Below are 27823 nucleotides of genomic sequence, written 5' to 3' on the forward strand. Positions count from 1 at the left end.
CTGCCTCTGTCTCTATCCCTATGACTCTCACCTTTATCCCCCTGCCTCTGTCTCTATCCCTATGACTCTCACCTTTATCCACTGCCTCTGTCTCTATCCCTATGACTCTCACCTTTATCCACTGCCTCTGTCTCTATCCCTATGACTCTCACCTTTATCCCCTGCCTCTGTCTCTATCCATATGACTCTCACCTTTATCCCCTGCCTCTGTCTCTATCCCTATGACTCTCACCTTTATCCCCCTGCCTCTGTCTCTATCCCTATGACTCTCACCTTTATCCACTGCCTCTGTCTCTATCCCTATGACTCTCACCTTTATCCCCCTGCCTCTGTCTCTATCCCTATGACTCTCACCTTTATCCCCCTGCCTCTGTCTCTATCCCTATGACTCTCACCTTTATCCACTGCCTCTGTCTCTATCCCTATGACTCTCACCTTTATCCACTGCCTCTATCCCTATGACTCTCACCTTTATCCCCCTGCCTCTGTCTCTATCCCTATGACTCTTACCTTTATCCCCCTGCCTCTGTCTCTATCCCTATGACTCTTACCTTTATCCACTGCCTCTATCCCTATGACTCTCACCTTTATCCCCCTGCCTCTGTCTCTATCCCTATGACTCTCACCTTTATCCCCCTGCCTCTGTCTCTATCCCTATGACTCTTACCTTTATCCACTGTCTATATCCCTATGACTCTCACCTTTATCCACTGCCTCTGTCTCTATCCCTATGACTCTCACCTTTATCCACTGCCTCTATCCCTATGACTCTCACCTTTATCCACTGCCTCTGTCTCTATCCCTATGACTCTCACCTTTATCCCCCTGCCTCTGTCTCTATCCCTATGACTCTCACCTTTATCCACTGCCTCTGTCTCTATCCCTATGAATCTCAGCTTTATCCCCTTGCCTCTGTCTCTATCCCTATGACTCTCACCTTTATCCACTGCCTCTGTCTCTATCCCTATGACTCTCACCTTTATCCCCCTGCCTCTGTCTCTATCCCTATGACTCTCACCTTTATCCACTGCCTCTGTCTATATCCCTATGACTCTCACCTTTATCCCCCTGCCTCTGTCTATATCCCTATGACTCTCACCTTTATCCCCCTGCCTCTGTCTATATCCCTATGACTCTCACCTTTATCCCACTGCCTCTGTCTATATCCCTATGACTCTCACCTTTATCCCACTGCCTCTGTCTCTATCCCTATGACTCTCACCTTTACCCCCCTGCCTCTGTCTCTATCCCTATGACTCTCACCTTTATCCCCCTGCCTCTGTCTCTATCCCTATGACTCTCACCTTTATCCACTGCCTCTGTCTCTATCCCTATGACTCTCACCTTTATCCACTGCCTCTGTCTCTATCCCTATGACTCTCACCTTTATCCCCCTGCCTCTGTCTCTATCCCTATGACTCTCACCTTTATCCCCCTGCCTCTGTCTCTATCCCTATGACTCTCACCTTTATCCCCCTGCCTCTGTCTCTATCCCTATGACTCTCACCTTTATCCACTGCCTCTGTCTCTATCCCTATGACTCTCACCTTTATCCCCTGCCTCTGTCTCTATCCCTATGACTCTCACCTTTATCCCCCTGCCTCTGTCTCTATCCCTATGACTCTCACCTTTATCCACTGCCTCTGTCTCTATCCCTATGACTCTCACCTTTATCCACTGCCTCTATCCCTATGACTCTCACCTTTATCCCCTGCCTCTGTCTCTATCCCTATGACTTTACCTTTATCCCCTGCCTCTGTCTCTATCCCTATGACTCTCACCTTTATCCACTGCCTCTGTCTCTATCCCTATGACTCTCACCTTTATCCCCTGCCTCTGTCTCTATCCCTATGACTCTCACCTTTATCCACTGCCTCTGTCTCTATCCCTATGACTCTTACCTTTATCCACTGTCTATATCCCTATGACTCACCTTTATCCACTGCCTCTGTCTCTATCCCTATGACTCTCACCTTTATCCACTGCCTCTGTCTCTATCCCTATGACTCTCACCTTTATCCACTGCCTCTGTCTCTATCCCTATGACTCTCACCTTTATCCCCTGCCTCTGTCTCTATCCCTATGACTCTCACCTTTATCCACTGCCTCTGTCTCTATCCCTATGAATCTCACCTTTATCCCCTGCCTCTGTCTCTATCCCTATGACTCTCACCTTTATCCACTGCCTCTGTCTCTATCCCTATGACTCTCACCTTTATCCCCCTGCCTCTGTCTCTATCCCTATGACTCTCACCTTTATCCACTGCCTCTGTCTATATCCCTATGACTCTCACCTTTATCCCCTGCCTCTGTCTATATCCCTATGACTCTCACCTTTATCCACTGCCTCTGTCTCTATCCCTACGAATCTCAGCTTTATCCCCCTGCCTCTGTCTATATCCTATGACTCTCACCTTTATCCCCTGCCTCTGTCTCTATCCCTATGACTCTCACCTTTATCCCCTGCCTCTGGCTATATCCCTATGACTCTCACCTTTATCCCCTGCCTCTGGCTATATCCCTATGACTCTCACCTTTATCCCCCTGCCTCTGGCTATATCCCCCTATGACTCTCACCTTTATCCCCCTGCCTCTGTCTCTATCCCTATGACTCTCACCTTTATCCACTGCCTCTGTCTCTATCCCTATGACTCTCACCTTTATCCCCCTGCCTCTGTCTCTATCCCTATGACTCTCACCGTTATCCACTGCCTCTGTCTCTATCCCTATGACTCTCACCTTTATCCACTGCCTCTGTCTCTATCCCTATGACTCTCACCTTTATCTCCCTGCCTCTGTCTCTATCCCTATGACTCTCATCTTTATCCACTGCCTCTGTCTCTATCCCTATGACTCTCACCTTTATCCCCCTGCCTCTGTCTCTATCCCTATGACTCTCACCTTTATCCCCCTGCCTCTGTCTCTATCCCTATGACTCTCACCTTTATCCCCCTGCCTCTGTCTCTATCCCTATGACTCTCACCTTTATCCACTGCCTCTGTCTCTATCCCTATGACTCTCACCTTTATCCACTGCCTCTGTCTCTATCCCTATGACTCTCACCTTTATCCCCCTGCCTCTGTCTCTATCCATATGACTCTCACCTTTATCCCCCTGCCTCTGTCTCTATCCCTATGACTCTCACCTTTATCCCCCTGCCTCTGTCTCTATCCCTATGACTCTCACCTTTATCCACTGCCTCTGTCTCTATCCCTATGACTCTCACCTTTATCCCCTGCCTCTGTCTCTATCCCTATGACTCTCACCTTTATCCCCTGCCTCTGTCTCTATCCCTATGACTCTCACCTTTATCCACTGCCTCTGTCTCTATCCCTATGACTCTCACCTTTATCCACTGCCTCTATCCCTATGACTCTCACCTTTATCCCACTGCCTCTGTCTCTATCCCTATGACTCTCACCTTTATCCCCTGCCTCTGTCTCTATCCCTATGACTCTCACCTTTATCCACTGCCTCTGTCTCTATCCCTATGAATCTCAGCTTTATCCCCTTGCCTCTGTCTCTATCCCTATGACTCTCACCTTTATCCACTGCCTCTGTCTCTATCCCTATGACTCTCACCTTTATCCCCCTGCCTCTGTCTCTATCCCTATGACTCTCACCTTTATCCACTGCCTCTGTCTATATCCCTATGACTCTCACCTTTATCCCCCTGCCTCTGTCTATATCCCTATGACTCTCACCTTTATCCCCCTGCCTCTGTCTATATCCCTATGACTCTCACCTTTATCCCACTGCCTCTGTCTATATCCCTATGACTCTCACCTTTATCCCACTGCCTCTGTCTCTATCCCTATGACTCTCACCTTTATCCACTGCCTCTGTCTCTATCCCTACGAATCTCAGCTTTATCCCCCTGCCTCTGTCTATATCCCTATGACTCTCACCTTTATCCCCCTGCCTCTGTCTCTATCCCTATGACTCTCACCTTTATCCCCCTGCCTCTGGCTATATCCCTATGACTCTCACCTTTATCCCCCTGCCTCTGGCTATATCCCTATGACTCTCACCTTTATCCCCCTGCCTCTGTCTCTATCCCTATGACTCTCACCTTTATCCACTGCCTCTGTCTCTATCCCTATGACTCTTACCTTTATCCCCCTGCCTCTGTCTCTATCCCTATGACTCTTACCTTTATCCCCCTGCCTCTGTCTCTATCCCTATGACTCTCACCGTTATCCACTGCCTCTGTCTCTATCCCTATGACTCTCACCTTTATCCACTGCCTCTGTCTCTATCCCTATGACTCTCAGCTTTATCCCCCTGCCTCTGTCTCTATCCCTATGACTCTCAGCTTTATCCCCCTGCCTCTGTCTCTATCCCTACGAATCTCAGCTTTATCCCCCTGCCTCTGTCTATATCCCTATGACTCTCACCTTTATCCCCCTGCCTCTGTCTCTATCCCTATGACTCTCACCTTTATCCCCCTGCCTCTGGCTATATCCCTATGACTCTCACCTTTATCCCCCTGCCTCTGGCTATATCCCTATGACTCTCACCTTTATCCCCCTGCCTCTGGCTATATCCCTATGACTCTCACCTTTATCCCCCTGCCTCTGTCTCTATCCCTATGACTCTCACCTTTATCCACTGCCTCTGTCTCTATCCCTATGACTCTCACCTTTATCCCCCTGCCTCTGTCTCTATCCCTATGACTCTCACCGTTATCCACTGCCTCTGTCTCTATCCCTATGACTCTCACCTTTATCCACTGCCTCTGTCTCTATCCCTATGACTCTCACCTTTATCTCCCTGCCTCTGTCTCTATCCCTATGACTCTCATCTTTATCCACTGCCTCTGTCTCTATCCCTATGACTCTCACCTTTATCCCCCTGCCTCTGTCTCTATCCCTATGACTCTCACCTTTATCCACTGCCTCTGTCTCTATCCCTATGACTCTCACCTTTATCCACTGCCTCTGTCTCTATCCCTATGACTCTCACCTTTATCCCCCTGCCTCTGTCTCTATCCATATGACTCTCACCTTTATCCCCCTGCCTCTGTCTCTATCCCTATGACTCTCACCTTTATCCCCCTGCCTCTGTCTCTATCCCTATGACTCTCACCTTTATCCACTGCCTCTGTCTCTATCCCTATGACTCTCACCTTTATCCCCCTGCCTCTGTCTCTATCCCTATGACTCTCACCTTTATCCCCCTGCCTCTGTCTCTATCCCTATGACTCTCACCTTTATCCACTGCCTCTGTCTCTATCCCTATGACTCTCACCTTTATCCACTGCCTCTATCCCTATGACTCTCACCTTTATCCCACTGCCTCTGTCTCTATCCCTATGACTCTCACCTTTATCCCCCTGCCTCTGTCTCTATCCCTATGACTCTCACCTTTATCCACTGCCTCTGTCTCTATCCCTATGAATCTCAGCTTTATCCCCTTGCCTCTGTCTCTATCCCTATGACTCTCACCTTTATCCACTGCCTCTGTCTCTATCCCTATGACTCTCACCTTTATCCCCCTGCCTCTGTCTCTATCCCTATGACTCTCACCTTTATCCACTGCCTCTGTCTATATCCCTATGACTCTCACCTTTATCCCCCTGCCTCTGTCTATATCCCTATGACTCTCACCTTTATCCCCCTGCCTCTGTCTATATCCCTATGACTCTCACCTTTATCCCACTGCCTCTGTCTATATCCCTATGACTCTCACCTTTATCCCACTGCCTCTGTCTCTATCCCTATGACTCTCACCTTTATCCACTGCCTCTGTCTCTATCCCTACGAATCTCAGCTTTATCCCCCTGCCTCTGTCTATATCCCTATGACTCTCACCTTTATCCCCCTGCCTCTGTCTCTATCCCTATGACTCTCACCTTTATCCCCCTGCCTCTGGCTATATCCCTATGACTCTCACCTTTATCCCCCTGCCTCTGGCTATATCCCTATGACTCTCACCTTTATCCCCCTGCCTCTGTCTCTATCCCTATGACTCTCACCTTTATCCACTGCCTCTGTCTCTATCCCTATGACTCTTACCTTTATCCCCCTGCCTCTGTCTCTATCCCTATGACTCTCACCGTTATCCACTGCCTCTGTCTCTATCCCTATGACTCTCACCTTTATCCACTGCCTCTGTCTCTATCCCTATGACTCTCAGCTTTATCCCCCTGCCTCTGTCTCTATCCCTATGACTCTCAGCTTTATCCCCCTGCCTCTGTCTCTATCCCTATGACTCTCACCTTTATCCCCCTGCCTGTGTCTATATCCCTATGACTCTCACCTTTATCCCCCTGCCTCTGTCTATATCCCTATGACTCTCACCTTTATCCGCTGCCTCTGTCTCTATCCCTATGACTCTCACCTTTATCCACTGCCTCTGTCTCTATCCCTATGACTCTCACCTTTATCCCCCTGCCTCTGGCTATATCCCTATGACTCTCACCTTTATCCCCCTGCCTCTGTCTCTATCCCTATGACTCTCACCTTTATCCACTGCCTCTGTCTCTATCCCTATGACTCTCACTTTTATCCCCCTGCCTCTGTCTCTATCCCTATGACTCTCACCGTTATCCACTGCCTCTGTCTCTATCCCTATGACTCTCACCTTTATCCACTGCCTCTGTCTCTATCCCTATGACTCTCACCTTTATCCCCCTGCCTCTGTCTCTATCCCTATGACTCTCATCTTTATCCACTGCCTCTGTCTCTATCCCTATGACTCTCACCTTTATCCACTGCCTCTGTCTTTCTCTGTCACGTCCTCTGTGTCTCTTTTTCACCCTATCTTTCCATCTCCCCCATCTCTCCATCCCCTTATCTCCCTCTTTAGTCACTCTCACACACTCCTCCCACCTATCCCATTCGCACTCTCTCTCACTGTCTCTCTCCCTTCCTCTCTCCATGATGTTGTGTTCTCCGCACTCTCTCTCACTGTCTCTCTCCCTCCCTCTCTCCATAATGTTGTGTTCTCCGCACTCTCTCTCACTGTCTCACTCCCTTCCTCTCTCCATAATGTTGTGTTCTCCGCACTCTCTCTCACTGTCTCACTCCCTCCCTCTCTCCATAATGTTGTGTTCTCCGCACTCCCTCTCACTGTCTCACTCCCTCTCTCCATAATGTTGTGTTCTCCGCACTCTCTCTCACTGTCTCACTCCCTCCCTCTCTCCATAATGTTGTTCTCGTCAGTGTGTTAAGTAAATGAAGAGGGCTCTCTCCATATTTCACCATCTGCTCCAAGCCCATTCCTCTCCTTCCTCTCTTCCCTCTATTCTCTCTCCTCCCTCTCATACTTCACTTCCCTCTCCTCCCCCCTCTTCCCTCTGTTCTCTGTCCTTGCTCTCATCCTGTCTCTCCTCCCGCCCACTCTGGAGACAGAGGAGAGGAGTCTGAGGTGACAAATGGGAATGTAAAGGTCATATGGAATTGTCTTCATATCAATGTTGATCATCTACTGAAAATGGTCCATTATATCTGCATTATCTCTAGAGCACACACTGCTTATGTCAACAAGGTCCACTGTACTGGAAGTGAGGGAAAGTATTACGGTAAGGGGTGGGGTTTGGCTAAACTACCAACCACTGACCAGGAGTCATTATCTAGCTATACTCAGTGGCCAGTTTATTAGGTATGTTCCCGAAAATGGTTTGCTCATACAGACAGTGATTCACGTGGCCGTGGCTTACTATATAAAGCAGGCAGACAGGCATCAAGGCATTCAGTTACTGCTCGACTGAACGTTACAATGGGCAAAACAAGTGACGTAAGCAACTTTGAGCGTGTTATGATCATCGGTGCCAGGCGCGCCGATCCCAGTATCTCAGAAACGGCCGGCCTCCTGGGCTTTTCACGCACGACGGTGTCTACTTTTTTCAGAGAACGGTGCGACAAACAAAAACATCCAGTCAGTGGCAGTCCTGTGGGTCCTGTGGGTGAAAACAGCTCATTGATGAGAGGTCGAAAGAGAATGGCAAAAATTGTGCACGCTAACAGGCGACCACAAACAGGCAAAAACCGGTGCAGTACAACATTGGTACGCAGAACGGCACAAGCTAGAACTCGCACATATTCATTTCACTGGTAGAATCGGGAAGTTTCAACTCCCTGTGTATTCGCCTGCTCATAGTGAACCACAGGGTCCGGCGTTCATAGCGAATGCTGATACCGCACACTAGGAAGAGGGGGCCTGCTCATAGTGAACCACAGGGTCCGGCATTCATAGCGAATGCTGATATCGCACGCTAGGAAGAGAGGGCGTGCTCATAGTGAACCACAGGGTCCGGCATTCATAGCGAATGCTGATACCCCACGCTAGGTAGAGGGGGCGTGCTCATAGTGAACCACAGGGTCCGGCATTCATAGCGAATGCTGATACCTCACGCTAGGTAGAGGGGGCGTGCTCATAGTGAACCACAGGGTCCGGCATTCATAGCGAATGCTGATACCCCACGCTAGGAAGAGGGGGCGTGCTCATAGTGAACCACAGGGTCCGGCATTCATAGCGAATGCTGATACCCCACGCTAGGTAGAGGGGGCCTGCTCATAGTGAACCACAGGGTCCGGCATTCATAGCAAATGCTGATACCCCACGCTAGGTAGAAGGGGCGTGCTCATAGTGAACCCCTGGGTCCGGCATTCATAGCGAATGCTGATACCCCACGCTAGGTAGAGGGGGCCTGCTCAAAATGAACCACACAGTCCGGCGTTCATAGCGAATGCTGATACCGCACGCTAGGTAGAGGGGGCGTGCTCATAGTGAACCACAGGGTCCGGCATTCATAGCGAATGCTGATACCCCACGCTAGGTAGAGGGGGCCTGCTCAAAATTAACCACACAGTCCGGCGTTCATAGCGAATGCTGATACCGCACGCTAGGTAGAGGGGGCGTGCTCATAGTGAACCACAGGGTCCGGCATTCATAGCGAATGCTGATACCGCATGCTAGGTAGAGGGGGCGTGCTCATAGTGAACCACAGGGTCCGGCATTCATAGCGAATGCTGATACCGCACGCTAGGTAGAGGGGGCGTGCTCATAGTGAACCACAGGGTCCGGCATTCATAGCGAATGCTGATACCGCACGCTAGGTAGAGGGGGCGTGCTCAAAAAGCTGAATAATGGTGTTGTTCACTTGGAACGACAAACACACATTAATCTCAGAACTACTCGAGGCCATATCTTTTGTGAAACGTTTGTTTTTCACTATTGTTTGTCGTCATGCCCGTGTGGTGTGCCTGGTCGTGATAATTACAAACAAGCAACAAAATGTGGCACATTTCACCTTTCTACCTACCAGGGATTCACCCTGATTATGCAGCTGTCAAAAATTACGTGGTGACCAAAGATTATCAGAGGGATTTTCAGTCTGAACTGATGGGTAATCCATTTAGACGACAGCTGAGAAGTGATGCGATACCATCATTTTTTTCCCTTCACAACAAAACGGAAGATTGTCAGCTTGTGGTCACCTAACGTTAGCTAGCTTGCTAACCTAGCTGGACTAGCTGGGTAAGTTAGCTAGCTAGCTAAAGTTACAGTCCTGTATTGAACTCTGAAAGCCATCAGATAAATCACATAGCTATATTTCAGGTATACACACTGTCAATCAATTTAACTTATGTCACGGTAGTCACTGCTAGACTGGTAGCTTCCTTCAGCAAAGTAAACATGTTTGCTTGTTGTTTCTATCTTTGACTGACGTTAGCTGCTGTGAGCTATCTAATGTTACTCTTATTTGGTATTTCAATTTGGTAGTCATCTATTCCACCCTTGTCTGGAAAACACTCCGTTACTAAAAATAGAATTATCGATTTAGCTAACTTACTCTCTGTTTGTGTGTTGGTAGTAATGACAAACGTGTATAAATCGTTGGTTAGTTTGTTCTCAGTCCGTCTCAGCTGGCTAGTAATCTTGCTGCCAATTTAGTGAAACTAGTTATTAACTAACAGCAAGCTGACAACATTGAAATAGTCATGTTAGGTATGCTTAGCTAGCCAGTCTAATAGAGATCAATACCCAAAACCAATTCTTCCTTTGTCCGCCTCTCCTATCAGTTCTCTGCTGGAACGAACTACAAGAATCTCTGAAACTGGAAACAATTATCTCCCTCACTAGCTTTAAGCACCAGCTGCCAGAGCAGCTCACTGATTATTGCACCTGTACATAGCCCATCTATAATTTAGCCCAAACAACTACCTCTTTCCCTACTGTATTTATTTATTTTGCTCCTTTGCACCCCATTATTTATATCTCTACTTTGCACATTCTTCCACTGCAAATCTTCCATTCCAATGTTTTACTTGCTATTTGTATTTACTTCGCCACCATGGCCTTTTTTTGCCTTTACCTCCCTTATCTCACCTCACATTGTATATAGACTTATTTTTCTACTGTATTATTGACTGTATGTTTGTTTTACTCCATGTGTAACTCTGTGTTGTTGTATGTGTCAATTGTAAATGAGAACTTGTTCTCAAATTGCCGACCTGGTTAAATAAAGGTGAAACAAAATAAATAAATAAAAAAATTTTAAATACAATGAGTGTGGTGGTTAAATTGTGTATTGTTCTGTATTTTGTTTGAGGTGGTACAGAATCTGATTCCACCAACATGCGCTTCCAACCCCTAGTTCTGCACAAGGTTTAGGTAAGTTGGCCAAAATATTTACAAGCTGACGGCTAAGATAGATCAATTTACAGTACGCATGTTATAAACATGAATTGGGTAGTGTTTGTATGGTTTGTGTTTGTGCTACGGGGTTACAGGTGGTTAGAGGTAGCCTGAGGACCACAGAGTACCTTCCAGACCATGTCATCAATTTAGTCTACCCCGCTTTTTGCCTTTTCTTTTTGTAAAACTCAGGTTATCTGGAGTCATTCCACAGTGCCCTGCTGAAGAAATATCCCAAAGCGGGGGCATTGTGTGTACACATACATGAGGGAGCAGACACACTTTGCGGTTATGGAGCACAACAAGATTGTGGGACAGAAACCAGTGTCGTGTCTTTGGCTATGCCGGATTAAGTGATATGACATGCTATTCTATAAAATAATTTCTCCGTAATTAATATTACCTGATTGAGCTTATCATGTAAATGTACTTAACTAGAGAGTCGGGGCACCACAAAATAATATTTATAGAGCTGTTATCTTCCGAATAAACTCTTAAAGACCTAGTTATTATTATATCAATAGCAGTCAATATTAATCGTCATCTTAATTCAGTCTCATCTGAAAGTTGTAAATTCTTGGTTATCTGCACAAACCCTGGCTAACAAGTTGAATCAGCAATACAAAATTGGGTTTAATTATTAATTTACTAAATACATAAATAATCACACAGAATTACACATACACATAATTAAATCATAACTTGATTACAAATTACGTCATCTTAGAAAACGTCCCCAGCGGGCGGAACAGATATGACAGCTTGTTACACAAAGGAAAAGGGGCTGGGTTTGAGTGAAAGAGCGGGAAGACTGAGGAACAAAGGGCGAAGCTGTGCTATCATAAATACAGTATCTTATGCATTCTAAATTACCGCCCATTTGGAACAGGAAAATGCAATAAATATTTACTCTGAGCTGCGCTTCGGTAGGTTGGTGGTAGATGGACGGCCGTGTTGCCCAACCGAATCCTTTATCCTTTGAAGAATGTCTCTGCTGTTAAATTGGATACGTTGTAGTAAAGTTGCTGTGTGGTAGATGAGATACTCTGTCTGTTCCTTCCAAACCCTCGTTTGCATCTGCTGTTGCTAACTCAACGGCTAGGAGGTATCACTTCTGTAGTGAATAAGAGTTCAAAGTTCATACCATTCGCAACCAAAGCTCACGCTGATGTTGGCTTCGTTCTGTAGTTATTATCTGAACCATTCTGACATCGGACCGTCGTCCAAACATCCTCGGAACAGGAGGTTATATTGTCGTCAAGGCTTTATATAGGAAGGGAGAGGAGGGCGTGTTTGAAAGGTTTTATAGCCCATGTCCCTTCACAGGGGCGGGCCACTGATTGAGAAGAGCCCTATCTTATGAAAACCCAAATCTCACATTTTAGAAGCTAAAATCACATTTCATCCCATCACAAATAATTTAATGTTCAAACATTTAAATTGAACAACAATTCCATGTGAATCCGATAACTCTGATGTGTAGACTTTCCACTGTAGAGTTTGTCATCTTATCATTGATGAGAATGTCTCAGATGACAATCGAACAGACATCATATTCATTAAGTACCACTGCATATGTTCAATTGATCAGATTACCAGAATATAGTTAATTTCCCCCCACCTTCTGATGTTCCCAGAATATCTATGTTAACCAAAGGGTTTGCAAATGTACCAGCAGTAGGGTAGAGAGAGGAAAAAGGATGAAAGAGGTATTTATGACTGTCATAAACCTACCCTCAGGCCAACGGCATGACACCAACAAGGGACACTGACACAACCACCTCATTCTTCTCTGCAGATTCTCAAAACACAATAAGCATGTCTACAAAATTCCCCTGCAAAGGGATTCTATTGACAATAATGATCTGTCATTGTCAATGGGCTGGGGGAGGTTTACATACAGTACTTTGAGATGAGGAAGGTGTTTTTGGTTGTGCTTAGACAGTAAATGTATTGTTGTGTATGAGAGCGATTGAGGTGCCATTTCTCCTCAATCTCCCATACACAACCATTTATATTGCGTAAGAACTTTGTTTACTTTGTTGATTTATCTTTCCTCTCAAAAGCAGCTCCCAGTGTCCCCTCATTATCCCTAAACAAGACCCTAGCCGGTCCCATTTAGTTGATACCTTTACCAACAAGGCGTGTTGCCCTACATCCCATCCACAAAGAGTATAAAATGCAGTACCAGCAAATCTTCTGCAAGAGGGCCAAACAGTTAATGGATAAGTGGCCCTACACCACTTTCGGCAGAGTCTTATCCAGCTGACCGTTCACCGCAGACAGGGCAGGCCATCACCATAAGAACAAAGAGTCTCAGCTTCTCCAGCTCCCAAATGCCGAACACAATTGCCAGTGTACCGAAGCCAATGAGTGGGAAAAAGGCCTGAATTGGGCTGCCTGTGTAAACACAGCCAGTGTGGCAAAGCACAAGACCATGTAGAACAGGGGTCGCCAACCCTGTTCCTGGAGATCTATCCTCCTGTAGGTTTTAACTACAACCCTGTTCCTGGAGATCTACCCTCCTGTAGGTTTTAACGCCAACCCTGTTCCTGGAGATCTATCCTCCTGTAGGTTTTAACTACAACCCTGTTCCTGGAGATCTACCCTCCTGTAGGTTTTAACTCCAACCCTGTTCATGGAGATCTATCCTCCTATAGGTTTTAACTCCAACAATGTTCCTGGCGATCTACCCTCCTGTAGGTTTTAACGCCAACCCTGTTCCTGGAGATCTACCCTCCTGTAGGTTTTAACTCCAACCCTGTTCATGGAGATCTATCCTCCTGTAGGTTTTAACTCCAAACCTGTTCCTGGAGATCTACCCTCCTGTAGGTTTTAACTCCAACCCTGTTCCTGGAGATCTACCCTCCTGTAGGTTTTTCGCTCCCACCCCAGTTGTAACTAACCTGGTTCAGTTTATCAACCAGCTAATTATTAGAATCAGGTGTGCTAGATTAGAGTTGACGTGAAAACCTACAGAACAGTGCCTCACCAGGACAGGTTTGGAGAGCCCTGATGTAGAACCACCATCAAATAAATATGGAGTTTTCTATCAATCTTTGAAAATTGTCTGCCCTTATGGATTCACAGAAGATATTTATATAAGCTGTAGAGATATTAGACATTCAGATATCCAAAGAATGTTTGTTTATTTGTCCAATTCTAAAATACAGGGGAGTGTACACTATTTAATGCTAACTCAAGAGAACTGAGAAACCGGTTATGATACAGCCTGGAATCAAACCAGGGTCTGTAGTGACGCCTCTAGCACTGAGGTGCAGTGCCTTAGACCTCTGTGCCACTTGGGAGCTAAGCATCTAATGTTAGCTAAATGCAACTCTTTGTTTCGAATCCTCTTTGCTATATATCCAGTTGAATCATGTATGGTTGAATGTCACCATAAAGCTAATAGATGCTCCATCATCGAATTTGTGTTGATGAGAGGAATCACTTGAAGCCATTGTGTCTGGTCAGTTCTTTCGGTTTTGCCCAAAGGATTGTTGTCACAGTAGTGTCCGCCTCCTTTTCAAAAAGCCTTTGTGGAGGATCGGGGCCAGAGCATGAAGTACCGCCCAACACAAGTTGTAGTAATTCAGAGACTGAAATGTTGTTCTCTGCTTGTGTATTTAGCAATGAATCGGCCAACAGGAACATTGCTAAACAATGCCTAATGGCTCTTTCGAACAAGGATAACCATATCTACACCTACAGAAACGTATAGTGCAATCAGTATAACATAGAGCCTTTGCGAAATGCCACAAAGCGGGACTACATTACTTTTCAGATCTCACGCCCCATCATCAACACACTTGAAGCCGTCATAGGGTGTATCATTCAGCGCACGAAGCCCTGACCTGCCTTCCTCCTGGGCAATTATATGTGAAACACATAACACTGACCTAGAAATGCCTCAGACATGATGAAAACAAGCCCAGATTCCCCCAGGGTGAAGTTCCCCTTTATGTTTAGGCATTAATAACTAAGAATTTTGAAAGGGTTAAATTTAGGCATAACTTTCGAAGTCTTAAGGTTAGGCATTAACTACGAATGGTTAAGGTCAAAGTTGGGGACAAATTTCTAAGTGTTGGATTCGAACATGCAACCTTTGACACCAGAGGCAAGAAGAAGAAGCTCCAGTGGACACGCGATCTCCAACACTTGACTATTGAGGAGTGGAAAAACATTGTCTGGTCCAACGAATCCCGGTTTCTCTTGTGTAATGCTGATGGCAGAGTCAGGATTTTCTGTAAGTAGCATGAGTCCATGGCCCCATCCTGCCTGGGGTCAACAGGTGGTGGTGGTGTAATGGTGTGGGTAATGTTTTCCTGGCACACGTTAGGTCCCTTGATACCAATTGAGCAACGTTTCCATGCCCCAGAGAATTCAGGCCGTTCTGGAGACAAAGTGGAGGTCCAACCTGGTACTAGACGGGTGTACCTAATACACTAGCCACTGATAAACTTCTCAACAACACATATATACTCTATTCAAATATCAGGAGGAGTTGATTACGAGGAACAGAAAATGATTAACCAGGATGCAGTGGAGCCCAGGTGTAACCACACAGACAAAGGCAGGAGGCCTTTTCCCACCAGAGATAGAGGGCACACACACTGAACTACTAACCCTAATAACGTACATAGAGTACACAAATAAACACATACCTTGAACTCTCTATGATCCTCATACATACACACACACACACACACACACACACACACACATGCCACAGTGATTATGACTCTGACAGTGCCAAAATTGCTCCATCAAACTTGCTATGGAAACAAAATGTTGCAAGACAAAATGAACAGAATGGGCAGCTTTTCCTTGACATGCAGCCGAGTTCCACCTGATCTGCTTGCCGCATAGAGAAATTACACCCCACTGAGAAAACAGCCGTGCACACACACACACACACACACACACACACACACACACACACACACACACACACACACACACACACACACACACACACACACACACACACACACACACACACACAAACTGACACAAACGCACACATTAACACAACTCAACACACACACACACACACACACACACACACACACACACACACACACACACACACACACACACACACACACACACACACACAAACTAACACAAACGCACACATTAACACAACTCACATACACACACACTGACGCAACTCTCTCTCACTCACACACACATACTGTGCTCCTTCCACACATGATCGTTCCTCCAGGTGTTTCAGTTACACCCAAGTGCCTCTGAGTTATTCTAATTAAAAGAAAAGATTGTGTGAGTGCCAACATCCACTAGATACAGACACATCAACCATAGTGTGCGTGTGCATGTGTTTGTGTGTGTTAGCAGGGAGATGCACCGTCTTTTGCTGCAAACCAGATGCTGGTGTGTATAATAAAAGTTGCTGACTATTTGAACAGAGCCCCAGTCTTCAAGAATGGAAGTTTCTATGGAGACAACTGGGACCCTATTCAAACAGCTCAGAACTGCATCAGGTAGACAGAACACCACATCAAGGTAGTTTGATCTTCTCATAATAAGCGTTAAGGCATTGACAAGTTACACACACAAATACACACACACAGACACACACACACACACACAACCACTGACGGACGCATGCAAGTACTCACACACACACAAACACACGTACACACACAGACATAAACAAAGCCATGCCCAATAAATATACACTTCTAATTAGGAGAAATTCAACAACGGAGGGGAAACTGAAACAGGTTAGAGATGTGGGACATCAACAGCATAGCCAGAGCAAGCAAACTGTATATTTAAATATTTCAGGAGGCCGCTTCCAAGTGTGCGCTATTTCCAGAGCTGTTCCATAATTCAACATTAACATTTTTCTCCCGGAAACCTTGAAACCTCCAGCTCTCTGATTAAGAAAAAAAAGCAGTTTGTGTTCATTTGAACTGTGAGATATCAGAAGAGAGGGAATACTTTCATGTCTAGAGACAGAGGGTATTTATTTTCCCTCATGGGAACGATTTGGGGACGTGTTGTGACGGTGTGAAGTGTCTGGCCATATAAGTGTTTAGAACCTGGCTTCACATGCCTTCCTGGACATGTATCCCTGAAGAGGTAAGGCTGTTTTTCTACCCAATTCATGTGTGACCCCATGTTTAATGGAAAAATCCCCAATTCACCAACCAGCTGTCACGGGTGCCAACAATATAAAATAATATGAAATAGGATACTGTCGCTAAAACTCACAGGTCTTGTGCCAGAAGAAATGTTAAAGGCAGAAACAGGAGAGCTACATAAGTCAGGAAGAGTTCAGAGTTCATCACCAAGGACACATCCTCCCTCTTCACCATTCCCTCCAGCCGTGAGAATTAAACCACACAGAGAAATCTCCACACTCATTCTCTCCATTTCCCCTATGTCTTTCTTCCTCCCCTCCCCCTTATTTCTCTCTCTCTCTCTCTCCACCTTCCCACCATGCCATCTTTCCCCCTCTCTCTCTCCCCAATTCATTCCCTCTCTCTCTCTCCCTCTCTCTCTCTCTCTCTCCCTCTCCCTCTCTCTCTCTATCCCTGTGTGTGTGTGTGTGTGTGTGTGTGTGTGTGTGTGTGTGTGTGTGTGTGTGTGTGTGTGTGTGTGTGTGTGTGTGTGTGTGTGTGTGTGTGTGTGTGTGTGTGTGTGTGTGTGTGTGTGTGTGTGTGTGTGTGTGTGTGTGTGTGTGTGTGTGTGTGTGTGTGTGTGTGTGTGTGTGTGTGTGTGTGTGCGTGTGTGCGTGCGTGCGTGCGTGCGTGCAGGCGTGCGTGCGTGCGTGCAGGCGTGCGTGCGTGCGTGCAGGCGTGCGTGTGTATGTATGTCTGTGGCTATGGTCAGTTACCTCCCTCCAGTCTGCAGAGGAAGCTCCACAGCAGAACAGTGCTAATTGCTGGGAAGAGGAGACTAACCAGCCAGAAACATGGGGACATTGAGACACAGCAGGAGGGTGGAGGATGGGAAGAGGGGGGTGAGGGATAGGGGGTAGGGGGGTGAAAAGGGGTTATTTGGGGGGTAGAAGGAGGCAGGAGTAACCAGCCAGGAACACTAAAGACACTGAGACACAGCAGGGGCGAAAGGGAGGTGGGACGGAGGGAGAGGGGAGGAGATGAGAAGGCAGAAGGGAATAGGAGTTGGCATGGCAACCCTTTCAGCTGGTGCTGATCCCACACATGGACAAATAGTTACAACTGCATGACTTGACGAGGGAACTCAGAGCCCAGGTCATTACCATAGGGGGGTTACAGGACAAACGTATCTCGATAACAAATCATAAGCATTACTAGTCATAACAAAATTCAGAGATGAATCTAAGCATTTGATATCATTACATCAGGGATAGTCACAGGATGTGTCACAGCATGTATGTTAGTATAGTAGCTGAGTACCCAGTCTGGAACAAACACACCAAGTGTCTCAGTGCCATAGAAGTGTGTGTGTGTGTGTGTGTGTGTGTGTGTGTGTGTGTGTGTGTGTGTGTGTGTGTGTGTGTGTGTGTGTGTGTGTGTGTGTGTGTGTGTGTGTGTGTGTGTGTGTGTGTGTGTGTGTGTGTGTGTGTGTGTGTGTGTGTGTGTGTGTGCGTGTGTCGGTGTATGCCAGTCAGAAGCTGACAAAAGCCAAAATATTCCCAGGGAGTACATAGCCAACCCCCGGCAGCCCCCGGGGTGCACCACCAGGTCTGACACCCGCTCCACGTCAACATCAACCACCGACCCTGTCTGTCAATCAATAATCACATCACAGCCCTCCCAGCTCTGCAGCTGACGCAGCTGTGGATACATACATAGTGGGCTTGTGTGTTAGGTGGTTGGGACGGTGTACACAGAGCATTTGAATGTTTGAGAGACTTGTACATGTATGTGAATGTGTATTTATGTGTATTTGCCAGTGACTGTCTCCTATACAACAGCCTTCACGTCATTGTAGCCTCAACATAGAGGGGGAAATAACTGGATCTTCCAGACCTCCATTCCCATCTCCTCCCTACAACCTCCATACTAACCTCAGCTACACGTCTTGCCCTTGTATACCTATCTAACAGTGACCTATGGCTGGCTGGTGATGTGGTGCCTGCATGGCCTTCTGATGCACTCTGTGGGCCCTATGGAGCCCTGTGAAGCAGAGATTGGCAACGTGTGTGTGTGTGTGTGTGTGTGTGTGTGTGTGTGTGTGTGTGTGTGTGTGTGTGTGTGTGTGTGTGTGTGTGTGTGTGTGTGTGTGTGTGTGTGTGTGTGTGTGTGTGCGTGCGTGCGTGCGTGCGTGCGTGCGTGCGTGCGTGCGTGCGTGCGTGCGTGCGTGCGTGTGTGTGTGTGTGTACACTCGCGCTCTCCCTGGTACCCCTCTAATCCTAAACCCTCCAAATCCTTCCATCACTATACTCTAGGATTCCTCTCTTCCGCCATCTTTGATGATGAGGGCTCTTCCTCTCTCTCTCCCTCTGCTTCATACACCCCTCTAAGAAACTCTACAACCTCTGTTAGCTCATCAATATTTGAAAGGGGTTTCTATATTTACTTTACTGAAACCACAAATGCTCTAAGGGGGAGATTTCCTGTTTCGTTAGCGGGTGTTGTTTCATCACATTCGGGCGGTAGCTAACTTCTAAATGCTGTAAATTCTTTGAGCATGCTAGTTCAGTGTTCAGTTCAGACCTGCTTATTAGTGTGTTAGAATGGTGCTCAGCACTCCTACTACACTCTCAACCATGTCTATAGTGTCCAGTAATACCATCTCTCTTAAGCCACGTGTCCAACACCCTGATTCAGAGGACAGTAATGGTCTTGCACGTCAACATGGTGTGAAGTTGCTCATTTCACACCTTCTTTGAAAACTTTTACAGAGGACAGGATAGAGAAAGTCAATAGACCACGTCATCTTTCTTCACCTGCTGCATCTGCTGCAACAACACCTACAGAGATGAGTCACCCACGGTACAGATGCATTAGCACCAGTATTAAGAGCAGAAGCTCCAGGTGCTCTGTTCCCACAGGCTGACCTAAGGGGTAATCATTAGTCCAGGATGAGGCCTCTGGGCTGGGCAACAGACCTGGACACACTGGCCTCTCCCATGACGGAGGTGGAGGTGGTGAGATACAGGAACCTATCAGTTTATCACCACCTGAGTCATATTCATTAGTGCCCACCGTAGCAAAACGTTTTGCAACGGGAAACAAAAAGGAAAACATTTTATTGGACAAGTTCAGGTAGTACCTCCCCATTTTGGTCCGTTTTCTTCCTTTTGGTGTCTAATGAATAGCACCCAGAACAGTCGGGAGGGCCTGTGTGGCCATTGTCACGACAGACTATCATCTATTGCATGTGTAATAATCATGTGCTACATTGTTCATTGTTCATCGGAAACGTTCACTGAGCTGAAGTGAATGGGGAAAGTCATTTCTTGGATGGCCGCATGGCAAGAACGTGGACCCATAGGCCTAATGCTTGCCCTGTCTATTCAAAAGACCCTGATCGCAATGCCATACTACTAGACTGTATTAGACGTTAAATGCTCAATGGAAATCCATGAGTATAGTAACGATGTGCAACAACCCACTGGGCACACACTGGTTGCATCAACGTTGTTTCCACATCATCTCAATTAAATGACATTGAACCAAAGTGGAATAGACATTGAATTGACACCTGTGCCCAGTGTGAATGGTTCTGAAGTTGCGTGTCCGAGTAATGTGTGTCTCCCCAATGCATCCCATGATGCACAGCAGGGGCGCAACTTTCACTGGGGTCCCCACCACATTCTGAAATTGCATCCCCCCACCCCCCAGTTTCATCATTGGAATGTGATACAAAACAAGGTGTACTTTAGGACCATGTGGACGCCTCCCGAGCAATCTGGTAGGATGTTTGGAGTGTTTATCCGACTGGATTTTAAAAAAAACTATAATTAGGTCCCCCCCCCACTTCTAAAACCAAAGTTGCGCCCCTGATGCACAGGAAGAATGGGAATGCCGGCAGAATCCATGGAAAATTCACACACAGCCCCAGTCTTTCACACTCTTTCTTTTTTTCTTTCTTATATTATTTCTCTCTCTCTCTCTGTCACACACACACACTCTCTCTATTCCCTATTCTCCCATATGCCATAAACATTCCGGACACAAGGCTATTGTGATTCTATACCATTTCTCTTGGAAGCACTGAACCACCACATACAGACCTTAACTTGAGGGCCGCCAACACATGACAGCTTCTCATATTCAAAGGGAATCGTGTGCAACTGTGCACACAGAGCCACAGCAACAGCAGAGCAACTGGCCATGACCTTTGCGTGTGCATGGATCATCATATAAATGATTGGCTAAATGATGAGGGCATTATTTACAGAAGCTGTGAAGGGCTCAAACCTCATGGAACATTAAATACATCACTTCCTCTCCCAAGGCACGAGATAGCTCCAGCCCTGGCTCCCCCAGACTTCAACCAGGAAATGAAACAGTGCAATTGCAGCAAACAAGGATGTCAAAAATCACTTTGAACAGGCTAGATATCTTACATCGTGTATTGCTGTTGGAAATCGGACTCGATTGAGCCTTCGGTGAGGATGAGCAAAGTGAATGTTTGTAACACAGCATGAGTCACGTAGTGCACTATGGATGTTCCCTATTACCACACGAACTCGTTAAGATGGTCTTATGCAAAATTATATAAGCGACTTCCATTCACCTCATTGCATTGTGTTGGGAACCGACCGGTCGGAAAACCAAAGAATAACCTATATATCCGTTCACGGGGGAAGGAGCACAGAATAGATGTTTAGGCCAACAGTGGACTAGAGCTGAACACGAGAGGCGCACGGCACCTACACGCTGCATACACGTTTTCCGAATAGAATAGGTCCAATAACTGATTCATTCGATATCAGTTGAATTGATACTGGTTTGAGGTGTTTTAAAACCAGACATTGGCTATAACTGGTCGAGCTTCAATTCCCCCTATCATGCTTAGCTCGAATGCCCGGACTTACATCACATGGTGAGATTTCCAACCAGTGCAACCACACCCACTCTCACTCATCGCCGAGGGTAGGGGGAAAATGGCACCACACCAGTGTAACACGATTGTCGGGCATTAAATATGAATGATTTGTGCCAGGCTCGCAATGAAGCATCATTGTAGTTTTAATGTCACCATCATCTTGCTGGACGTCGACGGTGTCATAAACAGCAACAGGTGACATAAACAGCAACAGTTCGATATCTTGCACACCGTTGATGTTGTGTTAAGGACAGCTACCAAGCCATCAAGCTGCTTCCGTAAGGTGGTGTTGTCGGTTGTATACGCGGCGGTGTCAAAGCAACAAAACAAAAAATACTTTGGGAGAGGAGGAAGAGATGGAGATTCAGGGAGTGAGGGGGGCACGCAGTCCTGTGGTATAATTTATCCAGTGCTCCCCCACTGGTACACCCCGTCTCCCCTCCTCGGCCACCCGCGCGAGGCTACACCTGTATCTCGTTTGACCCGATTTCCCCGTCCTTATCAATGACTACCTCCATCACCATCGACTGTCACGACGAGGATACCTTGATTAGCTATTCACCTTGTAAGCTATGTCCACACTAGGATGAATTTCAATCATATAGGCTAGGCTACACCTGACGTTCCTTATGGGGGCTTTGGAGAAGAGCGCATAGCCTATACTGGATTTCAGCCAAGCTAAGCCATTAACAGGCCTATAAACTGTGACCCCCCCCGAATAGCCGAATCCCAAAACGAACCCCAGTATCCAACCTGGTGTGAATTATTCATACAGTGGCAAGCAAGGGAACACCGTTAGCGTGGGCTATAACATCTGTAGGCTATACGGAAATTGCAGCCCAGTATTAGGGAACACCGTTAGCGTGGGCTATAACATCTGTAGGCTATACGGAAATTGCAGCCCAGTATTAGGGAACAATAGGGGATGTGGTGGTTGAATGGGTGTGAAATGTGACTACAATGGTAAACGACAGGCATATTGGTAACATATTGGGACTAATAGGTGGCGGATGGCCGCTCGTGCGTCTGCCTTCTGGACACAGACATCTCGCTCGTGAATGGGGGTGTTGCGTTCGGGGTTCCACCGACCACCGTTCAGGGAAAGGAAATGTAGTCCTTACTTTAACACGGCTTCCTCTTTCTCCTCTTCCTCCTTCTGCCGATCCATTACGGCCATGATTATTTTCCTCTCCTCCTCCGTGAGATGGCTGAGGTCCGGCAGTTCGGGAACGGTCGGCGGCGCGGTGGGTGGGCGAGGGCCGCCCTGGGGCCCCACCGAGGCGGTCGACATCTTTTCCACCAGCAGCACCCCACCTTGGCTTGCTACTGTCGTTTCGACTGACAGAATCCCTGCTGCTTAGCGTTGCGAGCCACACCTCACGACATCGTCCACGGGTAGAGCAGCAGCTCTGGTGAATAGGGCAAGCCGCCGCTGCTCATGGTTGTTGCAGGCACCCACGGTTGTGCTTTTGTTTCTCGTCCTCCTCGGCTTTTTTCTCTCCACCTCCTCACTCTCTAGTCTCTCGCTTCTCCCCCCCACTCCCCGCCGGCCCGCCGCTCCCCTCCACCACCGCCGGTTTTACGGGAAGCCCATCTCCACGCCAAGAGATGACACAAGCAAGCCGAGGGACCCTCTGGACGGACTAGCTTTGATCCGTGATGCCCTCGCGCCACCGGACACGGGCTCGGTGATGCTGGACGGTGGTAAAGTTAGGCAGAGTCTGTGTGTTGCGTCCCCCCTCTCTCTCTCTCTCTCTCTCTCTCTCTCTCTCTCTCTCTCTCTCTCTCTCTCTCTCTCTCTCTCTCTCTCTCTCTCTCTCTCTCTCTCTCTCTCTCTCTCTCTCTCTCTCTCTCTCTCTCTCTCTCTCTCTCTCTCTCTCTCTCTCTCTCTCTCTCTCTCTCTCTCTCTCTCTCTCTCTCTCTCTCTCTCTCTCTCTCTCTCTCTCTCTCTCTCTCTCTCTCTCTCTCTCTCTGTGTGCTGCCACCGCCTCGGCACTGCAGTTGCAGCCACTGACAGGGAGATGGAACAGTCAATGGGAATGCAGCCCCCAGAGCTCGCATCTTTCTTCCTTATGATTGTGCACGCACTTTTACGAATTTGAGAATTAGGTAGGCTAGTTGAGAACAAGTTCTCATTTGCAACTGCTACCTGGCCAAGATAAAGCACGTTCAGTTTGATTCCTTAAAGTTGCGTCAGAGATGCAAATGTTATCACCCTTACCAGCTATATTTCAAACAATATTCAACATAACATATAGCTGGATGAACATACAGTGTGTATCAGTAGAGTTTGATTGTCAATAAAATAGGATCAGTACAATGGACATCCTGCAATGTGTTTCTCAGTCACGATAAAGGAAAAACATTTCAGCACCATGGACAGAGACATTTACGCACAACTCCTAAGTATCATAATTGCAACAGTTTTAAATCAGCTAATGCTAGTTTTTACTATCTATCCATTCACTTCATTGTCGAGCCCTTGTCTTTTGAATTATTAAACAAAAAATGCACGACGACCATGATACTGGCTAGTCTATACAGTATAATTTACATACATGTCAATGAACTGAAGTCAAAACCCCTACGCTGTTATGCTGACTGTGCAACTATTTTCTCATTACTAATGAAGTGCACTCAATTATCTTGAAACATTCTTAGTCACAAGATTCCCCAAAACTCTCCAGAAAACGCCTGAGGCATATTGAGTAGTTATTTAAGAGTTTACTGTAGCCTAAATGCGTATTAATTGTAGCTCAAGTTGTTGCTGTCGAGTATCAGTTCTAATGGTCGGCTATTCATCCGTTTGTATTGAAACCCAGACCCAAACACTGGCTTCGGTTTCTTTCCAATGACGTAATGTCACGGGGCTCGAGTCGGAGTCCATCCACCAGATGGCAATGCTACCGACCGAGTCCGTTCGATTACGTCACCGAGGAAGTGACTGTACTGTATTGACGTCAACTACCAGTGGTGCAGAATTCTGTCATAATTTAGGTCGTGACTACTAGCAGTCAGAACTGGATATTTTTAGCCTCTTGCTGTAACCTAAATGGAGATGGCTATTGGTTTCAGGTTTCATTATCATAACATTGTGTTGTAAAAGAGCCCTCGGAAATGGAACAGAAAAGTGAATTGAATTGAGAACAGGGTTGGTGTTTTGTTGGTGGGGTTGATTTGAAATACGAGGGGAAACATAAACTACAGCCATGTCATATCATCTGTTATATGTCTTAATCTGACAATAGCTCACAAAGAACAAACTGAAAACACACTTGCTTTACATAAACACCTTGTCTACATTATGCCTGTGGTTAAACTCCTGCACACACATGGGTGTTTTCATGATGCATCAACGTGGTGTCATAGACGTCAATACCGTGGGTCAGTCATGTCTAAGGAGACAACTGCAATGTAAACCTCATCATAACAGAATCATAACCTAGGGTACAATCATATGATGGAAATCCTCAGTAGCCAGAGACAATCCATGTCCAATTATCATACTTATTCACCGGTATAAATCTCCCACAGGAAATCCTAATATGGGAATATCCCCATATCCAACAGCTGATAAAAGCATCATTATGAGGGGAACCCTTATAATTGTGCTTACTACTCCATCTTGAGGCCCTGAGCGAGATTGCCTGTTGTTCTCCGGAAAATGTGGACATAACTGATCGCATTAGCGTTGTTACGTGGTTACAAACTTTTCACATAATTGCATATTTCTGAAGGTCACAGTTGCCCTCCTGCTGACGTCGTTGCCTCGGTTGTCTCAATTCAGAGTTTGAAGGTTAACCAGTGATTTATTGACAAGTAGTTGAACTACGAAACCCCTTCCATTTTCAATGACAGTGATCCCAATGAGAGACAAACACGATCAAATGCAATGACACAAGGTTTACAGAAGATAAAACGGGTGGGGTGGGGTGGGGGAAAGGGATTTGGGGATGAATGAAGACAGTGTGATAAAAACAAAAAACAGGAACACCGTTGTGGGTGCCTGCATCAGTGATCTCCCTGTGTGGTGTTGTGGTGGCAGGTGAGGCTGCTCACATCCTTGTTGATTTCATCCTCTTTCTTGGAAGTCACTAGCCTGAAAAAAGCAAAAGGTAGAAAATATAGAAAACCTATTTCACAGACAGGCCATTAACACCAGATATCAGTATCAAAATAGTTGATACATGATTATATTAAGTACAAAAGAGACTACTTCCAGGCTTCTTGTTCTTCCCCCTGAGAGCTCTCCAGAGAGATAAGAATAATCCACACCTCTTCTTCTTCTTGGCAGCAGCAGTTGAGATGTCGTTGACATCAGTGGTAGAGGTAGACATTTTCTCAGCAGATTGCTCCAGGCTTGGGGCACTGGCATCAACTTCATGTAAAGCAACTAGGCAACTCTTGGTTGAAACCATATAAATAGTGATGGTTAGACGACTTCTCTTGGTTGAAACATAAGCCACAAGGACGGTTGGAGGCTCTCGGGGTGGAGTCATTATCCTGATACACTAGGCCTGCAGCAGACTGGATCTGGTCATTCTCCACAATGGCAACACTGGTGGACAGAACCTGAGACACTAAGCCTGCAGCATACTGGATCAGGTCATTCTCCACAATGGCAACATTAGTGGACAGAACCTGAGACACTAGGCCTGCAGCAGACTGGATCAGGTTGTCTTCCTCGATGGAAACACTGGTGGACAGAACCTGAGGAGTCTGCAGGAGTGTCAGTGGCTCCCACTCATCCAGGAAGAAGTTCTCGACAGAGGGGAAGCTTCTTCCTTTCAGAGCTGGGGGAATGTAGGGGGTGTACCCAACTGTCCAGAGCAGAGAGCTGTCGATGGCATTCGCGTCGTGGTACTTGTCACCAAGTACATCTGCAACGCTCTGATGGATGTTCTGACTCTCTGACTCTGGACCTTCAAGGGTGTTGAGTTGGGTCACCATTGAGATCCACCCTGAAAGAAACACCAACACAGCACAAGGTCAACAAATAGATGTTTTGCATTTTAAGGAAGGGATATTCTCCTTTTCACTCATGGCAAATAATGTGTGCCTTCCAATAATATCTCCAATTTCCTTAAAGTGTGCACTCATTCACTACTTCTCAGACATTTTAAAACGTTGGATTGGTGGAGGCATGGGCTAGTGGGATTTTCAACCATATTTATTATACCAGTAATTTCCCTTCAATTCAGTGAAGTGAACAAGTGCACACTTTGGGAGGAAGGAGAGATAATTGGGACATTGTGTAACATAATTTACAGCTTTAAATATTCATTTTGCATGGTTATATACAGCCATCTTCTACTAAGTTTTATTAACACAAACAACACAATGTAACTCCAAGTCAATCACACTTCTGTGAAATCAAACTGTCCACTTAGGAAGCAACACTGATTGACAAGAAATGTCACATGCTGTTGTGCAAATGGAATAGACAACAGGTGGAAATTATGGGCAATTAGCAAGACCTCCAATAAAGGAGTGGTTCTGCAGGTGGTGACCACAGACCACTTCTCAGTTCCTATGCCTGACTGATGTTTTTGTCACTTTTGAATGCTGGCGGTGCTTTCACACTAGTGGTAGCATAAGACGGAGTCTACAACCCACACAAGTGGCTCAGGTAGTGCAGCTCATCCAGGATGGCACATCAATGCGAGCCGTGGCAAGAAGGTTTGCTGTGTCTGTCAGCGTAGTGTCCAGAGCATGGAGGCGCTACCAGGAGACAGGACAGTACACCAGGAGACGTGGAGGAAGCCGTAGGAGGGCAACAACCCAGCAGCAGGACCGCTACCTCCACCTTTGTGCAAGGAGGAGCAGGAGGAGCACTGCCAGAGCCCTGCAAAATGACCTCCAGCAGGCCACAAATGTGCATGTGTCTGCTCAAAAGGTCAGAAACAGACTCCATGAGGGTGGTATGAGGGCCCAACGTCCAAAAGTGGGGTTTGTGCTTACAGCCCAACATCGTGCAAGACGTTTGGCAATTGCCAGAGAACACCAAGATTGGCAAATTCGCCACTGGCGCCCTGTGCTCTTCACAGATGAAAGCAGGTTCACACTGAGCACATGTGACAGACGTGACAGAGTCTGGAGACGCCGTGGAGAACGTTCTGCTGCCTGCAACATCCTCCAGCATGACCGGTTTGGCGGTGGGTCA

The 27823-nt window shown here is 46.7% G+C and overlaps 1 protein-coding gene across 1 annotated transcript in view; it reads right to left on the reverse strand.

Moving 5' to 3' along the window:
* The window catches only part of LOC118378574 (regulating synaptic membrane exocytosis protein 1-like), a 124050-nt gene extending 100656 nt beyond the window's left edge, over positions 1 to 23394 (reverse strand). The window contains exon 1 of the mRNA XM_052526070.1: positions 22782 to 23394. Within this exon, the coding sequence (XP_052382030.1) occupies positions 22782 to 22951 (170 nt within the window). The 5' untranslated portion in view covers positions 22952 to 23394. The remainder of the gene's footprint in view (positions 1 to 22781) is intronic.
* Between the last annotated feature and the right edge of the window lie 4429 nt (positions 23395 to 27823).

This window comes from Oncorhynchus keta, chromosome 10 (genome assembly GCF_023373465.1).
Source record: "Oncorhynchus keta strain PuntledgeMale-10-30-2019 chromosome 10, Oket_V2, whole genome shotgun sequence".
NCBI classification, from domain to species: domain Eukaryota; kingdom Metazoa; phylum Chordata; class Actinopteri; order Salmoniformes; family Salmonidae; genus Oncorhynchus; species Oncorhynchus keta.